This window comes from Colobus angolensis, unplaced genomic scaffold (assembly GCF_000951035.1).
Source record: "Colobus angolensis palliatus isolate OR3802 unplaced genomic scaffold, Cang.pa_1.0 Scaffold58, whole genome shotgun sequence".
NCBI lineage: Eukaryota > Metazoa > Chordata > Mammalia > Primates > Cercopithecidae > Colobus > Colobus angolensis.
The window spans coordinates 13,515,893-13,532,449 of NW_012119376.1; the positions used below are offsets into that span (position 1 = coordinate 13,515,893).

Sequence of the window (16,557 nt, forward strand, 5' to 3'; positions counted from 1 at the left end):
GCTCACTGCAACCTCCGCCTCCCGGGTTCAAACGATTTTCCTGCCTCAGCCTCCCAAGTAGCTGGGATTACAGGTGCCCGCTTATGGATGTTATCAATTTTGTTCATAACTTGTCTAGTATTTTTATCTTTTTATAATAATGATATATTAATATGGAAGTAAAAAAGGACAGTGTAATATATTCATTTCATACCAAGAAATCTTTTTTCCTCCCTACACTTAACCTGAATTGTATTTTTAAAAAGGTACATTGTGATTGGTTTACTATGTGCTCATGACCTCACTGCTAGAGTAACAGTACAGATTCTCTAATACAGGATGCTCAAGAACTGAACTAGACTTCTTCACATCTGCACCCAAGTCAAGTCACAGCTCCATGGAATTAAAAATAAGAGCATAAAATGCAAAAACTAGAAAGAGAAAAGAAATATTACAAAAGATCTGCATGTGCCCCTTAGGATTAAAATATATGTTTACCTACCCCCATTCCTAAATTCTAATTTGATTATTAACTATTTCTACAGCACATGCTGTGCAGAGGGTGCTATCAAACCATACATACTGGACCAAACTTCCTGACGATACTTACCGAAGAGTTACATGAGCAGCCAAGGTTATCTCTGGGGTTTCTTGTGAAGGGGCACTGTATCAGGGGGTGCACCTCTTTGGGATGCTTTGGTGTGTAAACAGGATTCTTTAGAAGGTGGTTAAGACTTCCATGAGTTCCGTTATTAGGAGCCGGTGTCAAATTCAGTAAATCTGCATCATTTCAAGAATGGTAGAGTTATTTAGATATTTCAAATCAAACAAATAGTAGACTTGTGCCATGATCTTTATTTTTTTAAAACCAAATACATGAATCCTTTACTCTTTAACTAAAACAAAAGTATAAAACTCTCTTGAGTTTTAGAGTATTTAAGACTAGGTTCTTTTTAATAGAAATACTGATATGTATATGCTGTATTTCAGTACAAAATTTCTGATTTTTAAAGTGTACAATAACTACAGTCACCACCTGTTGAATGCATATTTTCTGCCAATCATGGTGCTAACATATTTTCTTATTTATTCCCCAAAACAATTTTATAAGTTATCATCAATATTTGGTAGATGAGTAATCAAAGTGTTTTGCCCAAGTCTCAAAGTTACTAACTAAACGATCTAGAATTCAAAACCAGCTTTGTCTGAGTCTAAGACTCACGCTCTTAAATGTGATAACAGCAAATACTTATGTAGTAAGCACGTACTATATGCCAGGTGCTGTTTTAAGTATTTTAGGATATATTAACTCATTTAAACTATATAGACTCCCACCAAAAGAATTATAGTTAAGACATGTTTAAGGTTTTGTAAATGCCTAGGACCATTATGAGAATAAGAAATTAATATTTAAAACACAATGCTTCACCATAAAAGGACTACTTCAGAAGGTACAAAGTAAACCAAGAATATCCCTAATGGGTCCTCCATCATTTCTACAACCTTGACATTGACTTACATTCAACCATTATGGCTACCAGAAGTTCCACAAGTTTTGTCCATCTTTCACTGCCCTCAATGTCTTTTCTCTGGCTTCTATCACTGCCCTGAGTCAAGAATCAAATAATTAAGCCAAGGGTCTAGGAAAGTGCTGGGCACTGGGGGTGTGCAGACCACCCTGCTGTAAGTGGTGTACTTTAACCAGAGAGCAGCCTAGTGGAACAAACAGATAAGTAATAAGATGACATGTTCCCCACATTTCTTCAGTGAGTCTGAGTCAGGAAGAAGGTAAAAATCTGTCTTGCCTCACCATCCTCTCCACAAAGGTGCCTACAATGTGACCTGCTTTTGACAATCCTATTTCAGGTCTGTTTGCAGAAGGGAAAAAAGCCACCTGTTCACGCTTACCACACATTAAGTTATAGACTTCAATGTTTTCAAAGGTGTCAACCTCAATGCCATGCTTGAATCCAGGTCCATAGCCAACAAAGAGGGCCTAGATGGCCAAAAAAGGAAGTTTATCAGTGCATTTCAGCTGTCTGCAGGTTAGTCCAAAAAATTCTGTTATCCAAATTGTACATATACAAACTGGTTATGTTAAGAGGAAAACTACCATGCTCAGTGGACTTTGTGGGAAAAATAGTTTTAACTCTATCACACATATAATCTAAGAACATCTAGGATATGTCTCTTAGTTTTACTACAATTCTTGACAATCAGAACAGAATGAATGATAAATTTTTTTTTCATCTATGACATTGAATATAAACTTCACCCTGCCCACCTTACACAGTGCTGCAGGGATCAAATTAGAAAATTACTATAAGTTTATTTTGAAAACGTTAAAGTGCTGAGTAAATGTAAGATATTATCTCTTCTAAGAACATAAATATGATAAGCTCCGCCTCCCGGGTTCACGCCATTCTCCTGCCTCAGCCTCCCGGGTAGCTGGGACTACAGGCGCCGCCACCTCGCCCGGCTAGTGTTTTGTAGTTTTTAGTAGAGACGGGGTTTCACCGTGTTAGCCAGGATGGTCTCAATCTCCTGACCTTGTGATCCGCCCGTCTCGGCCTCCCAAAGTGCTGGGATTACAGGCTTGAGCCACCGCACCCAGCCGATACTTTCTTATCACTAGCTTTCTTAACTGTAAAGCAATATTCTTAACAGAGCACAAAAAACATGAAAAATAATTATTAGAAGTATAATAGGAGATACGTCATATGCTTATGAAACATGAATACAAAATTTTATTAATTTTTTAATTTTTATGGATTTAGGGATATGAGTACAGTTATGTTTCATGGATATATTGCATAGTGGTGAAGTCTGAGCTTTTAGTGTTACCCATCACCAGAACAGCGTACACTGAACCCAATAAGTGGTATGTCATACCTCACACTCCTCCCACCTTCTCACCTTTAGGGAGTCTCCAATATCTATTATTCCACTCTGTACGTCCGTGTGTGCCTACTGTTTAGCTACCACTTACAAGTGAGAACATGTGGTTTTTAGTTTTTTGCTTGAGTTATTTCACTAAGGATAATGGCCTCCAATTCCATCCATGTTGCTGCAAAGGACATGATTTCATTCCTTTCTATGGCTGAGCAGTATTCCACGATATATATATATACACACACACACATATACCACATTTTTAATCCATACTCCATTGATAAATATTTAGGTTGATTCCATAACTTTACTTCTGCGAACAGTGTTGCGATAAACATACAAGTGCAGGTGTCTGTTTGATAAAATGATTTATTTTCCTTTGGGAAATCCCAGTAGTGGGATTGCTGGATTAGGGGTAGTTTCATTATTATTTCTTTGAGAAATCTCTATACAGTGATCCACAGAAGTTGTACTAACTTACATTCCCTTCGACTGTGTATAAGTATTCCCTTTTCTCCACATCCTTACCACATCTGTTGTTTTTTGACTTTTTAGTAATAGCCAATGAATATAAAATTTTAACAAAATTCTTTAATGTTCAAAGAAAAATAGCTTTATGAAAGTATGTTTCAATAATTCTCATTCAAGACATATAATCACAGTCTGTTTTCAAGTATAAAACTTTGTATATCATTTTTTCTTTAGATTCAATTCAATTAAGTATAATAGGTTTACTCACTTGCATATTTGAAAATATATTGTCAGAGCCATGAAATCCACTTCCACAATATTTCCTTTCTGAGGGATTCCTAATGTTGACATAAATGAATTAAAAGTGTAAAGTCCTTTCATAAACATAACATTATTTTCATTAATAAAAAGTATGTAACTATTTTGTTAAACCAACACAATGGGTAAATAAAACCACCTGGCTTTGAAAAGCATTAAGAAGTCACTTCTATCTTTTATTTCATGGACAAGCAAACTATAAGCAATATAGTAGACAGAAAAAAAACCACCAGCATCAGGACAGAAGTGGTTTTGAACACTAGCTGTGTGATTAACTGCCCGTGAATTTAGATAGATTTAACTATCATCTTTGATTTCAATTTCTCATGTTAGTTATTTGTAAAAATTCAATGATGTAGCCTAAAGAAATGCTTCCAACATGGTGTTTAGATATTTACTAAATATTAATTCTCTCATGAAGATAGGACCATTTCTCCTTTCATATTCTTTTTCTTTTTTTTGAAAACTAAAAGCCCAGCTCTCCAATAAGAGTGGAGACAGTATAATTCTGTTTACTGAATTTTGGTTCACTGCTTAGGTTTTGCTTGACAGGGGTATGTATCATGACTGGCTTCTTGGCAACCACCAAAACAGTTAATGAACAAATTGTGAGATATTAACACTATTAACCATCCAAATAATTTGTCAAACACACCAATAAACTAAAGTTTATTGATGGATTAGTATGAGAAGAATGAAAAAACAACTGTGTATAATGAAGATAGTTACTCATTATTATAAAGTAAAGTGCTTTTACCAACTGTTGGCTGGGCTTTGGCAGCACAATTAGACATACTGTAATGTGTAGAAGACATGCAATGGCAAGTGGTAACAAATGTAGATTGTAAGAAGTGATCAATATAGATATGAAAAGCCAGACCAGTGATTCTTAGCCAAGGATGGTCTGGGTGATCCCTCCTTCCCAGGGGACTTTTGGCAATGCTGAGGGACACTTTTGGTTGTCACATTAGAGAAGAAGTGCTACTTTCATCCAGTGGGGAGAAGTAAAGGATCCTTGTCAAATATCCCACAATGTGCAGGACAGCTCTCCACAACAAAGAATTATCTAACTCAAACATCCATAGGCCGACATTAGAAATCCTGAGTTAGAGTGAAGAGAATCATACTTACACAGTTTTAACATAACAATATTGTTAGAAAGGGCCCAGTGGTTACCCTGAATCACTAACCGATCAGGTTAAGTTTACCTGGGAGACTGTCAGAACTTACAATGCAAGTTGCCACTGAGGGTCCAAATAGAATGTCAAGGGCTCAATTCTATCACTCTTAGCAAAGTGCAAACGTTTAGGTAAGAAATGTTTCAGGTAAGGTTTGAAGTGTTGGTTTGGTTCCCGGCACTGAAATTGCAAACAGCAAAGAAAAAGTATTATTTCCCTGTTACCTAAAGTGTCAAAATTTCACATGAAATTTTGTTTCACAAACATTTCATCAGCCGGCCCAATAAGTCAGATGAAAAAACAGCTAAAAGTTCTTACTACTTGTAAAATGTAAAAGGTAAATCTTCCAAACTACTTGAAATATTTAGAGGAAATCATAATTATTACTGCATAAAAGCCCCAGAACTCAGACAGTGTCACTAGATTATATTAAGTTACCACTGATGGTTCTATTTTCAAACATCCTTATAACTGCAATTTAAGAGTTTTCTTGCAGACTTAAAATGTGTGAGTATAAAATGTAGTATAGATAACTCAGCACTAGTATAAAAACTTATTTTTTAAGGCATAAAAAAAGACTGGAAGGAAATATATCATAACGTTAATGGTGTTTATGGTGATACAGCCATATGGTTTTTCCTTCTACTTTAAAAATTATTTCTTATAAATAGTTTTAAAATTATTTCTTCTTCTCATATAAATTTCATAATGCCAACAGATAAATTCTTTAAAAATTTTCAAATCTACATTATTGGGACACAATCTTAAAGATCTTTAAACTACACAGCATTTCCATGTTGGCCCAGGTTACTAAAATATTCTAATCCTTCAATCCCGATAATAGATGCTGAAACTTTTCTCTCTACATATTATACAAAACTAAAAATAACTAGATAATGGAAAATAAAGATACTCACAGAAAGATTTCGGGCAATGCCTTCATAGTTAACTGGAGGGGAACAAACATAAGAATTAATAGTTGATTGTATGCTATAACTAAAACATAATACAAAAATATAGAATGTCAGATCCAAACTCTATATTTAAATACCAAGGCAGGTTTTAAAGAGTTCATTTAAGTCATTACATTGTAGCCACTGAAAGGAATTAGACAGACCTTTAGGTATCACCCTGTAATGACACCCATTACATAGTGTCATATTGTTAAACGGAAAGACAAGTTACAGAACATCTACGTATCCACCCATCTGTTAACCCACATATCCATTCATCCATCTAACTATCCATCCACCTGTCCAACCATCTTTCCATCCGGTTAGTAACCAATATCCATCCATCCCTCAAAGTATCTATCCATCTAGATCCGGTATGGTTTCACCGTGTAAAAATAAAAACTGTATGTGTTTTGTAAAGCTGCTTTGTACCTCTAGTTCCCTAGGAAATACTTAACAACAAAAATAGTTATTCGAACATCACAATTATCCGGGAAGACATAATCCAAGCCTAACAACGGTTGTTTCTAAACAGGGGAAATGAGTTGTCAAGCAGGAGGACTTCAGGTGGGAAGCTGTTACTTTTTACTTTGTATAATTCAATATTCAATGACAGTTCTAGAATTTTCAGAGAAGAGGGGTATGAGGAAACTTCAAAGAGAAGGCAAGTAGACTAATTTAAAAACTGAATTTGCATAGTAAGGCCATGGATTTACTTAGGGTACTTTCTACTACAAATCAATAACTGTCTAGCTTCCCAGATTTTATTTTAGCCAAACATTACATAAATTGGAGAAAATTATCCAGATAAGAGTATACATTTTATATACATATATTTTATATATTTATGTAAAGTGATATACATATATAGTTTTTGCTTTAATTTGGGAAACTTGAGGGCCTAACTGAGATAAGGGCATGGTACAGCTTAGCTATCCCATCCCAAACAACATCTCTGGAGACTGCTATTGCCCTAGAGGTTTTTTTTTTTTTTTTTAGATAGAGTCTCTCTCTCTCACCACGCTGGAGTGCAGGAGCACAATCTCAGCTCACTACAATCTCTGCCTCCCAGGTTCAAGCAATTCTCTTGCCTCAGCCTCCCCAGTAGCTGGGACTACAGGCACGTGCCATCACGCCCAGCTAATTTTTATATTTTTAGTAGAGACGGGGTTTCACCATGTTGGCCAGGATGGTTTCAATCTCTTAACCTTGTGATCTGCCTGTCTTGGCCTCCCAAAGTGCTGGAATTACAGGTGTGAGCCACCATCGTGCCCGGCATATCTGTACAGTTTTTAGAACAGGTTTTATAACAGTCATGTACTACTTTTCTAAATTAAAAAAATACTAATTAAAACTTGGTATTAGGCATACACAGCCTGTACTTTGTAACACTGTGTAAATATATCTGCATAACCATTTTCCTGCAGTGAAATATATTTTCCTCATTAATAGTCAATAGTATCTATCTATTGAAACATATCTTATCAAAAAGCCCAACCTAACCCAATTCTGATAATTGTCAGAAAAGTTTATTCTATTTCTGTTTCAAAGTTAACTATATCAAAAAGACACAAAATTTGCTCTACACATCTGAAAGTTATCATGGATGGTAATCAAAAAGAGAGGGAGGTAACAGAGGTGGAAACAGTTATGAAATACACTTGACTGACAAAAGAATAAATATTTTAAAACATCTTTTGGCAGTTTATGTTCCACATGTAGTCAAGAGAGAATGTGAAATTCATTCTTCCCTATTTAAAAGATACATTCTTTATTGTTTCTGAAATGGTTTAAGGGAGGACAGGAATCAATTGCCTTTAGAATTAATCATTTCTGCCAGCATTCCTCCTCACAACAGGATATTATTCCCAAACTAAGTAATTTTAATGGAGTGTCATTAATTTATTAAACTTGAATAAATGTAGTTGGATTTTTCTCTTAAACTTTTTTTCTAGTATAATCTTCACTCTGATACACAAGTAAAACACATACTTCAACATAAAATTGCACTAAGCTCATCAAATACTATGCTTAGTCCATGAATAACCAATAGATAAGTTGTGTTCTCACATCCAGTCCCATAAAATCCATTTGTGTACAAAAGATCTGCATTGGAGATTTAATCATGAAAAAAAATTAACTCTGATTCCCTTTAGTTTAGAGATATAATGATTTAAAGGAAGGTATTCTTTTTTTTTGAGACCGAGTCTCACTCTGTTGCCCAGGCTGGAGTACAATGGCATGACCTTAGATCACTGCAACCTCCGCCTCCTGGGTTCAAGCGATTCTTGTGCCTCAGACCCCCGAGTAGCTGGGATTACAGGCATCTGCCACCAAGCCAGGCTAATTTTTATATTTTTAGTATAGATATAGTATAGTATCACATACGTATTTTCAGGGTTTCACCACGTTGGCTAGGCTGGTCTTGAACTTCTGACCTCAGGTGAACCACCCACTTCAGCCTCCCAAAGTGCTCTGATTACAGGCGTGAGCCACCGTGCCCGGCCTAGAGGAAGGTGTTCTTAATATGACCATATTCAAAGTTATCACAGAGATATACTTACATGAATAGTATTTATCTGGGACATCAGAGGGTCTCAGTCGAGCTGCAGGTCCATAGATAACTTTAATATTTTTAACATCCCCCAAATATTTATTCAGATATATGTATTTCTTACAACTGCCTTGTTCCATGCCTAGGAGAAAAAAAAAAAATCCTAAAACATGCTGTAACTTTAACAAAAAATTTAATATGCAGAGCAGAATTTCCTTCACTTCCAGAGTTAAATTCGTTAAACAAGGGTGTGTAGCACTCATATTAGTTGAACATCTGATAGGTAAGACAGAATTTCAGCTGTACCTATCGCTTCACTTTTTTCGAAATCTTTTCCATCACCCAAATTTAGTTTAATGTTTCTTTTTATTTATATATCACAATATCATCTTGTGAGCAAAGAAGAATGTCTTATCACAGTTTTAGACTGAATGTGAAAGCCCAGTTATTTGCCCCAAACCACCTGGGAGTGGATGTGTATGAATCACTCTCATTCCAAGACTGGAGCTTCTTTAGCATGTAACTTCTTAGGACTGCTTCTAAACACAGATTTCTATAATTATTTCTGAAGCAAACAACAAGAACAATAACAAAAAGAACCTATTTTCTACTTTCTTTAGGCACACTGCTCCTATAGTCCCCAAACTGTACACAAGCATGTTACAAAGATCACAGTAAGTACAAGTGAAATTAAAATACTATCGACATTAATATACAATGCTTCTAAAGTCAGATTTATCATGCTAAAGAAGGCTGGGCATGATGGCTAATGCCTGTAATCCCACCACTTTGAGAGGCAGCTGTGGGAGCTTGAGACCAAGAGTTCGAGACCAGCCTGGTCAACATAGCAAGATCCCATCTCTACCAAAAAAATTCTCTTTATTAGTCAAGGCACATGCCTGTAGTTCCACTACTCGGGAGGCTGAGGCAGGAGAATCACCTGAGCCCACGAAGCTGAGGCTGCAGTGAGCTGTGATCATGCTACTGCACTCCAGCCTGGGTAACAGCGTGAGACTGTCTCAAAAACAAAAAAAGACAATTGAAGACATAATGATCAGTTCCAATTAAATCTAAAATTGTAGAGTTATAAAAATTCAATGTTGAAAATGTATATTTTTTAACTATTCAAATTCTTGGTGTATTCCTTTCTCAGATCAGAAGATTGGTACATTGTGCTTGATAGGCACTTAGGTTTCTGTGAATTCTGTGTTTCACTTATATTTTATATTTAATGTATTTTTTTTCCTAAAGACTTTCCACAAGAAACTAACAAAGAATTCACTATAACATTCAGAAGAAATTGGGAAACAATCAAGTAAACTTTGTTCAGCCCTTTATCCTGAAGAGCAAATAATGCAAATTCAGATTACCATGATCCGAAATAAGGATGAGGTTCAGGCATCTGTGCAAGTTCAGCTCTTTCAGACCATCCATCAGCATACCAACCATATTGTCAACCCTCTGCAAGGCTTTGATGACCTAAGAATGGGAAGCAACAACCTCATGCGATGCATTCCACACTAATGGCTATTTATACATAAAGCTATCTCTGTTAAAAAGAAAAAAAAGAAGAAGAAAAAGAAAGAAAGATAGATAGATAAGGGCCAGTGGATGCAACTAGGATGAGCTGATTCACATTAGACTAAGACAGGTCAGGGTCAGAGATACAAAGAACAGTAAATAACTGCAGATCATTAACAATGCAAGAGTCCTAATTCTATACATGTTCAATTTGAAGTTTTGTGAATGAGATTAGCTGATCTGTTAGTTCTCCCTTCCCGAGGTCAGAATGCTACTACTTAAATTAGACCCAACTTAAGCCAAAATAATAATAGCTCAAATCTACAGTGTTTGGCCAGAAACCAATATGTTCTTAATTACCACTTCATTTTCCTCAATTAATTTCTTCTTATACTTTCTGATCATTTAAATGGTCACTGTATAAATACGTTGCCTAATTTTCAAAAATGTTCAAATTATTCATGAAATGCTTCTTATAATTCAATGTATTTAATTTTCTAAATTAGAACTCATAGGAATACAACTCATTATTTCCTTACAAACTGCATGTATTTTACATATGAATATCACAGGAATACAGAATGACAAATGATATTGGCAAATTGCTTTCCGGCACTCATTTTATCCTCTCTCGTTGCAAAAAGATTTGAGAAAAATTCTTGTGCAGTTTTGTGTGTTTTCTGTAACGTGTGGAATCAGTTTAATCTTCATTCATTGTCAGTATATTTCACTGTAATATAAGAGAAGTTCTTTCACTGTAATAGGAAACAAGACAAGGTCTTTCATTCAAAGATATCCAAGCAACATGAATTGGAATTTTTAAGTATTAAGATAAAGTGGGTTTTGTTGTGCCAGTAATGCTGGAGTTTACAGAGTTTGCAAATTGATGGATATGATTTGAAAAGTAATGGGCTCAATCTTAAATGAAGATGAGTCAGAAAAGCAGGTGCTTTGTCACATTGTTAGTGAATTAGTAAAGGTAGCAATGATTTTAAAACGTATGTGACCTTAAAACAAAGTATAAAACAATCCTTGGATTTTTCTGTAGCCAAACTGACCCAGACACGAGTCTTGGGTATCAGTGACTTTAGTGAAAGAGCAAAAATCAAACTAGCATGTAGCCAATTGTTCAAATCAAGACAACAGCTACAAGAAACTTTTCCCTTTGACCAATTATGACATGTCCAAGTTGCTGGCATGCATCTTCCTTATCCTCCCTCTAAGCCAGAAGTATTTCTGCTAAGTTGAAGGACAGAATGAAAGGAAGGCACAATGGAGTTACTAACTACAGTGGAGCTGCTGGAGATGGATTTTGATGGAAAGAATACAAAGGGTAAAAACAGCCCTAGGTGAGGGTCAACTTCCTTCTCTCTTCACTCTCTTTTATCCAAGGTGATAGTGATCCAGGCAGTACCTACTTTTTAAGAGGGGCAAATCTAGGGCAGACCCAGGGAAAGGGAAATGAAGGGAAGATGGTTTAGGCAGCTGTTGTAAATTCAAGTGAGAAAAATAAGGATGCTTTTTTTTCCTCCCTCTGCTGTTGCTGAATTAGGCAAGCAGCACCCTCAAAAACAGGGATCATGACAGACATGTCAGAGTCTTGACTCTGTGCTGAAGAGTCCTTAAGGCTCACCGACTATCCAACCTGGGCTACCTGGGCGGGAGAACTGATAGGAATTTGGGAGTGAAGCCCTAGAAATTAAAAAAGAGTGTTTTTTTTTAAATAGTCTATGACCCCCTTGGAATCACAGGCGGCACAAGATAACTACACAAGGATTCAGACAGGAGGGATTCTGGCAATACCTTTTTCCACTTTCATCATGACCCAAAATAGTCAAGATCCTTACTTTTTACTTCCTTTCATATCTTAGGTCACAGACAAAATATATATCAGAAGGAAAGTCAACTTAGAGGTACAAGGAAATATGCTCAAATCATTTTCTTTTTCTCTCTTTTTTTTTTTTTTTTTTTGAGACAGCGTCCCCACTCTGTCGCCCAGGCTGGAGTACAGTGGTGCAATCTCGGCTCACTGCAACCTCCCACTCCTGGGTTCAAGTGATTCTCTTGCCTCAGCCTCCTGAGTAGCTGGGATTATGGACACACACCACAAGGCCCGGCTAATTTTTTTGTATTTTTAGTAGAGACAGGGTTTTGCCATGTTGGCCAGGCTGGCGTCAAATTCCTGACCTCAGGTGATCCACCCGTCTCGGCCTCCCAAAGTGCTGGGATTACAGGTGTTAGCCACCGTGCCCAGCCTTCAAATCATTTTCTGTTCTAACGCTTCCCGTGTTCAAAAATACTAGGTTGGTGCAAAAGTAATTGTGTTTTTTTGCCATTAAAATGGTAACAAAAATGATATGGCCACGTGAAAACTGAAAGCAGTGTTTGCTGTTTTAAAGTGCTACACAGATTAAAAACATAGCTAGGAGCTGGCTAAGTTCCTGAAAGGGTGTCAGATCAAACGAGATGTTACATTGGAAGTGTTAGTCCATGAGCTGTTTCATACCTCTAGTTTCCTCGGAAATAATCAACAAAAACAATTATTCAAATATCGCTATACTTTTGATAAAATCTCCCATCCTTCTATGGGACCTCTGTTGTAAGCATGGTCTCAGGTGGCCAAAGCATATCTCCTAAGCAAGAGAGTTCAGAGGAGGCTTCCTCTACTATTTGACTTATTACCCTGTATTTTCTACTGGAGGTTTAGCTGTTTACAACATTCTCAAAAAGCACTTAGTATTTAGGCCAAGGTAGGGGGCGATGAGTGGATAAAGGCTTTCACATTGAAAATATAGAAGCTAATTCATCATCAGTTCAATTTAGCACAGGCTAAACAATTCTCCCAACTCTTACTGTGTTTAAAGTGCATCCTTTTATTTAGTAACATTGTGTATAATACTTGCTTTTTCCAGAAACCATAGAATCTTACAGAATGGTCCAGCAGCCTCCTTTAAAGCAAGGTTCAGTTTGATGACTGGGTTTAATGAAATAATTACTGATAAAAATGTACTTACTTCACTGCTGACTGGTCCATATGAATGACCTGAAGAATCTGGTTCTTCTAAATACAGAGTGTAAAAGTGTGGTCTAAATCAAACAGTATCAAAATGTAATATTTTACGAACACATTGAAAAACAGAATGGAAAAAATAATTCATCAACTGATAGGGATTAAATTTTATGACACTGGGGTAACAGTTCTACTGAGAAACAATTTACAACTTTGAAATTCTTCAAAATGTGGTATGACCATTAAAGAATTTATTGCGATATAAAACAGCATAGCAAATAGCAAAGTTTTGTTGTAGTCTGTTTTTAAAATAGTATATCATTTCTACAAAATGAAGTATTTACAAAAGAAATTAATTGCCTACAGACCTTTCATCTTTAGGAAGCTGTAGCCACTGAAGAACAGCCAAAATCCTTTCTTCAAATGGTACTGAACTAAAATTTAGAACAAACAAAAATAAAAGATGTCTGACAATTGTTTGGGTTTAAAATACAGGTTTTTTTTTCATTGAAAATGTCATTAAGAACTACTAAAAGCTATTTCACATCTATTGTGTTGGAAATCAAGTAAGAGTTTTATTTGAAAAATTTATTTTCCCAGTGAAGGAATGAGAGTTAGGTTTTACACAGATAAAAGTTGCAACTGGATTTAAAACTTTGCTTGTTATCGTCTACTTGAGGATAATATTCATGGGCCTGAAAACAGTCACTGCATACCACATGAATAACTCATGTGTTAATATACTTTGCAAAGCATACAGCACAAAGCACTCACTCACTGATGAGTCAGCACAGCTGTGAAGCAGGCACCTGAGAAGCAGATAGCAGTTCTCCAGGCAGTATTTCCTGAGCAGAATTGACTATGCCTTATGCCTTCCTCTGGACACAGGCTTTGTTTACACACCTCTAATCAGAGTTCTTGCCACATCCAAGTACAATTAGTTGTGTACTGTTAACCAACAGACCATATACTATTAATCTTTGAATCCCCCATTCTTAGTATTCTTTTTTTTTTTTTTTGAGACAGAGTCTCACTGTGTTGCCAGGCTGGAGTGCAGTAGCGCGATCTCGGTTCACTGCAATCTCCGCCTCCCAGGTTCAAGCAATTCCTCTGCCTCAGCCTCCCAAGCAACTGGGACTACAAGTGTGCACCACCACACCTGGCTATTTTTTTCTTTTTCTTTTTCTTTTTTGTATTTTAGTAGAGACGGGGTTTCACCGTGTTAGCCAGGTGATCTCCCGACCTCGTGATCTGCCCGCCTCGGCCTCCCAGAGTGCTGAGATTACAGGAGTGAGCCACCATGCCCAGCCCATAAACTCTTAATTACTGTCCATGGAACAAAAACAGTGGCAAATAAGAAGGTGAAGAAGAGGCATTGCACTGTGCTCACGGAAGCCATAAAGAACACAAACTAGCATAAGATCACAAGGAAAACTGCTATGCATTTCATGTCTGGGATTTAAGATATTTTCTGTTCATCCTTCTAAATGCATTGTATTGATATTGTGACAGAAATTTTATAATTTAAAAATAAATAAAATTATTTCAGTAATCTTGCTCAAATGGGCCAAAGAGTTTCTCCTATTAAAAACTTTTTGTTTTTTTCTCAATACATCATGGATCTCAAATATCACACAGAGGTTAATTCTAATCCATTTCTTACATTAGAAAGCATATTTACTAATTTAGAAATGGAAATTTTTTTATTTTTAGTAGAGACGGGGTTTTACCACGTCGGCCAGGCTGGTCTCGAACTCCTGACCTCAGGTGACCCACTCGCCTCAGTCTCCCAAAGTGCTGGGATTACAGGTGTGAGCCACCGAGGCCGGCCCACTTCTCTAGTTTTACTGTCCATTTACCATCTATCTAAACTCTTTGAGAAAGAGTTCTTCAGTTCTCATTTTTCAGTCAACATATCACTCAAATGCTAAAGCTTAGGATTTCATAAAAAGGAGATTACATAAGAATAAGCTGTTCTATGTTACAGATCCTAGAAAAAGTTCATTTCACATACCCATTATACATTTTATAGATGTCTGGGAAAATTCCATTAATTTCCACATCTGATCCTGGCCAGAAAAATGTGCCAGACTTGAGGCCTTGATACTTAGCTGTGACCCAAATCTGGAGCAGATAATGAAGGAAAATTAAGAAATCATGCAAACATTCATCTCTCATGAAAGTATGTGTTCATGCAACACCAATGAATTCCTCTCTAGTGCTAGAATGTTTTTAAGGTCAACAAGCTTCAGCACTTAGATCACAATAATCATGTAATATGACTCTTAAGCAGCAACAAGATATTAAATAGTCAGAGATTAACTCCTCCAGCTTTTGGAGCTATTCCCTTAATTGACATTTTTCTCTAAAAAGAAAAAAAAGAAACTCACAAATATACATGTCTTTAACTTGCTGAGATATTTGTGTATGTAACTAACATTTATTAAGCACTTATTATTGGCAATCATGGTTCTAAATAGTATTCCTACAAGCATCCTACATTATTAATTCATATAATCCCACAATAATCCTACGAAGTAGTAAACAATAGTATCTACAGTATAGATACGATAAAACGGAGGCAGAAACAGAATGATTTGTCCAAAGTCACACAGCTTTAAATGTCAGAGCTAAAATTTGAATTCATAACCTGCAAACTCTTATGCTCTCTGTCCTTCTAAGAGGAATATCGTGATTATTTAAATAGACCTTATATAATTAGTGTGGCAATTTAAAAAATTGTGGCAACTTAAAAAAAATTTTTTTTAAATTGTGGCAATTTTTAAAAGTAAATTGGAGAATTGGAGAATTTTAACAAGTAAAAAGGAGAATACAGCTAAATCACAATTGGAAAGAACCTCCCAAATTAGCACACATAAATCAAACCAAGACTTTCAAAAGCAACATAGTTTTGTGTAGATCAAAGTTATTACCCCCATACTACTGCTTTATGCTACTGGTAAAAGAAGAATTGCTCAGAAAAGAAAAATGGCCCAGCACAACCCAAATCCACCTCTGAAATAAACTACTCTCCTTTTACGCAATTATACAAGTTATGTTTAGGATTATCAGCATTCATCTCCATTTACAAAAGAATGGCCACAGACACGGTAAATGAAATCGGTTATTAAAAGCTCCAGAGAATCTGGTTATTTTACTCTAATTGAAATAGATGAGAATAATAAACTATTTTAGTAGAAAAACAAAGAACTCACTGGTTCTCCTTTGTACCACTCAGGATTAAATTTCTCTTTACTTTTAAGTGAAAAGGAAGCATTCATTTTGGGATCATACATTTTATTGTCAATTATGCCATGAGATTCTGGATACAACCCCTAAAAAAGATAAAACAGATTATATGCAAGTTGTGTTTACTTAATGTTAAATAAATTCATAGAAAAAAATCATCAAAAAGAAACCAATAACTGAAGTCACATGGAATTATAATAAGTTTAAGGAAAGAAAAACAAAAAAATCGGGTAATGGCAAAACACAACCACTTAAGATTTTATGTAGTATTTGTGATTTAAATTATGTAATAGGGGAAAATAAGTTAGTAATACTAAGGATAAAGATCTATATAAAAAAGGCAGCCTTGGCCGGGCCCAGTGGCTCACACTTGTAATCTCAGTACTTTGGGAGGGTGAGGCAGGTGGATCACGAGGTCAAGAGATGGAGACC

The 16,557-nt window shown here is 36.0% G+C and overlaps 1 protein-coding gene across 1 annotated transcript in view; it reads right to left on the reverse strand.

Annotated features, from left to right (window-relative positions):
• ENPP1 (ectonucleotide pyrophosphatase/phosphodiesterase 1) overlaps positions 1-16,557 on the reverse strand; it is an 82,972-nt gene that overhangs the window by 13,819 nt on the left and 52,596 nt on the right. Inside the window, exons 10-20 of the mRNA XM_011962184.1 lie at positions 16,092-16,211; positions 14,891-15,000; positions 13,245-13,310; positions 12,881-12,953; positions 9,716-9,824; positions 8,356-8,487; positions 5,756-5,787; positions 4,891-5,018; positions 3,611-3,680; positions 1,888-1,975; positions 590-759 (exon numbers count right to left, since the gene is read on the reverse strand). Coding sequence (XP_011817574.1) covers positions 590-759; positions 1,888-1,975; positions 3,611-3,680; positions 4,891-5,018; positions 5,756-5,787; positions 8,356-8,487; positions 9,716-9,824; positions 12,881-12,953; positions 13,245-13,310; positions 14,891-15,000; positions 16,092-16,211 — 1,098 coding nt within the window. The remainder of the gene's footprint in view (positions 1-589; positions 760-1,887; positions 1,976-3,610; positions 3,681-4,890; positions 5,019-5,755; positions 5,788-8,355; positions 8,488-9,715; positions 9,825-12,880; positions 12,954-13,244; positions 13,311-14,890; positions 15,001-16,091; positions 16,212-16,557) is intronic.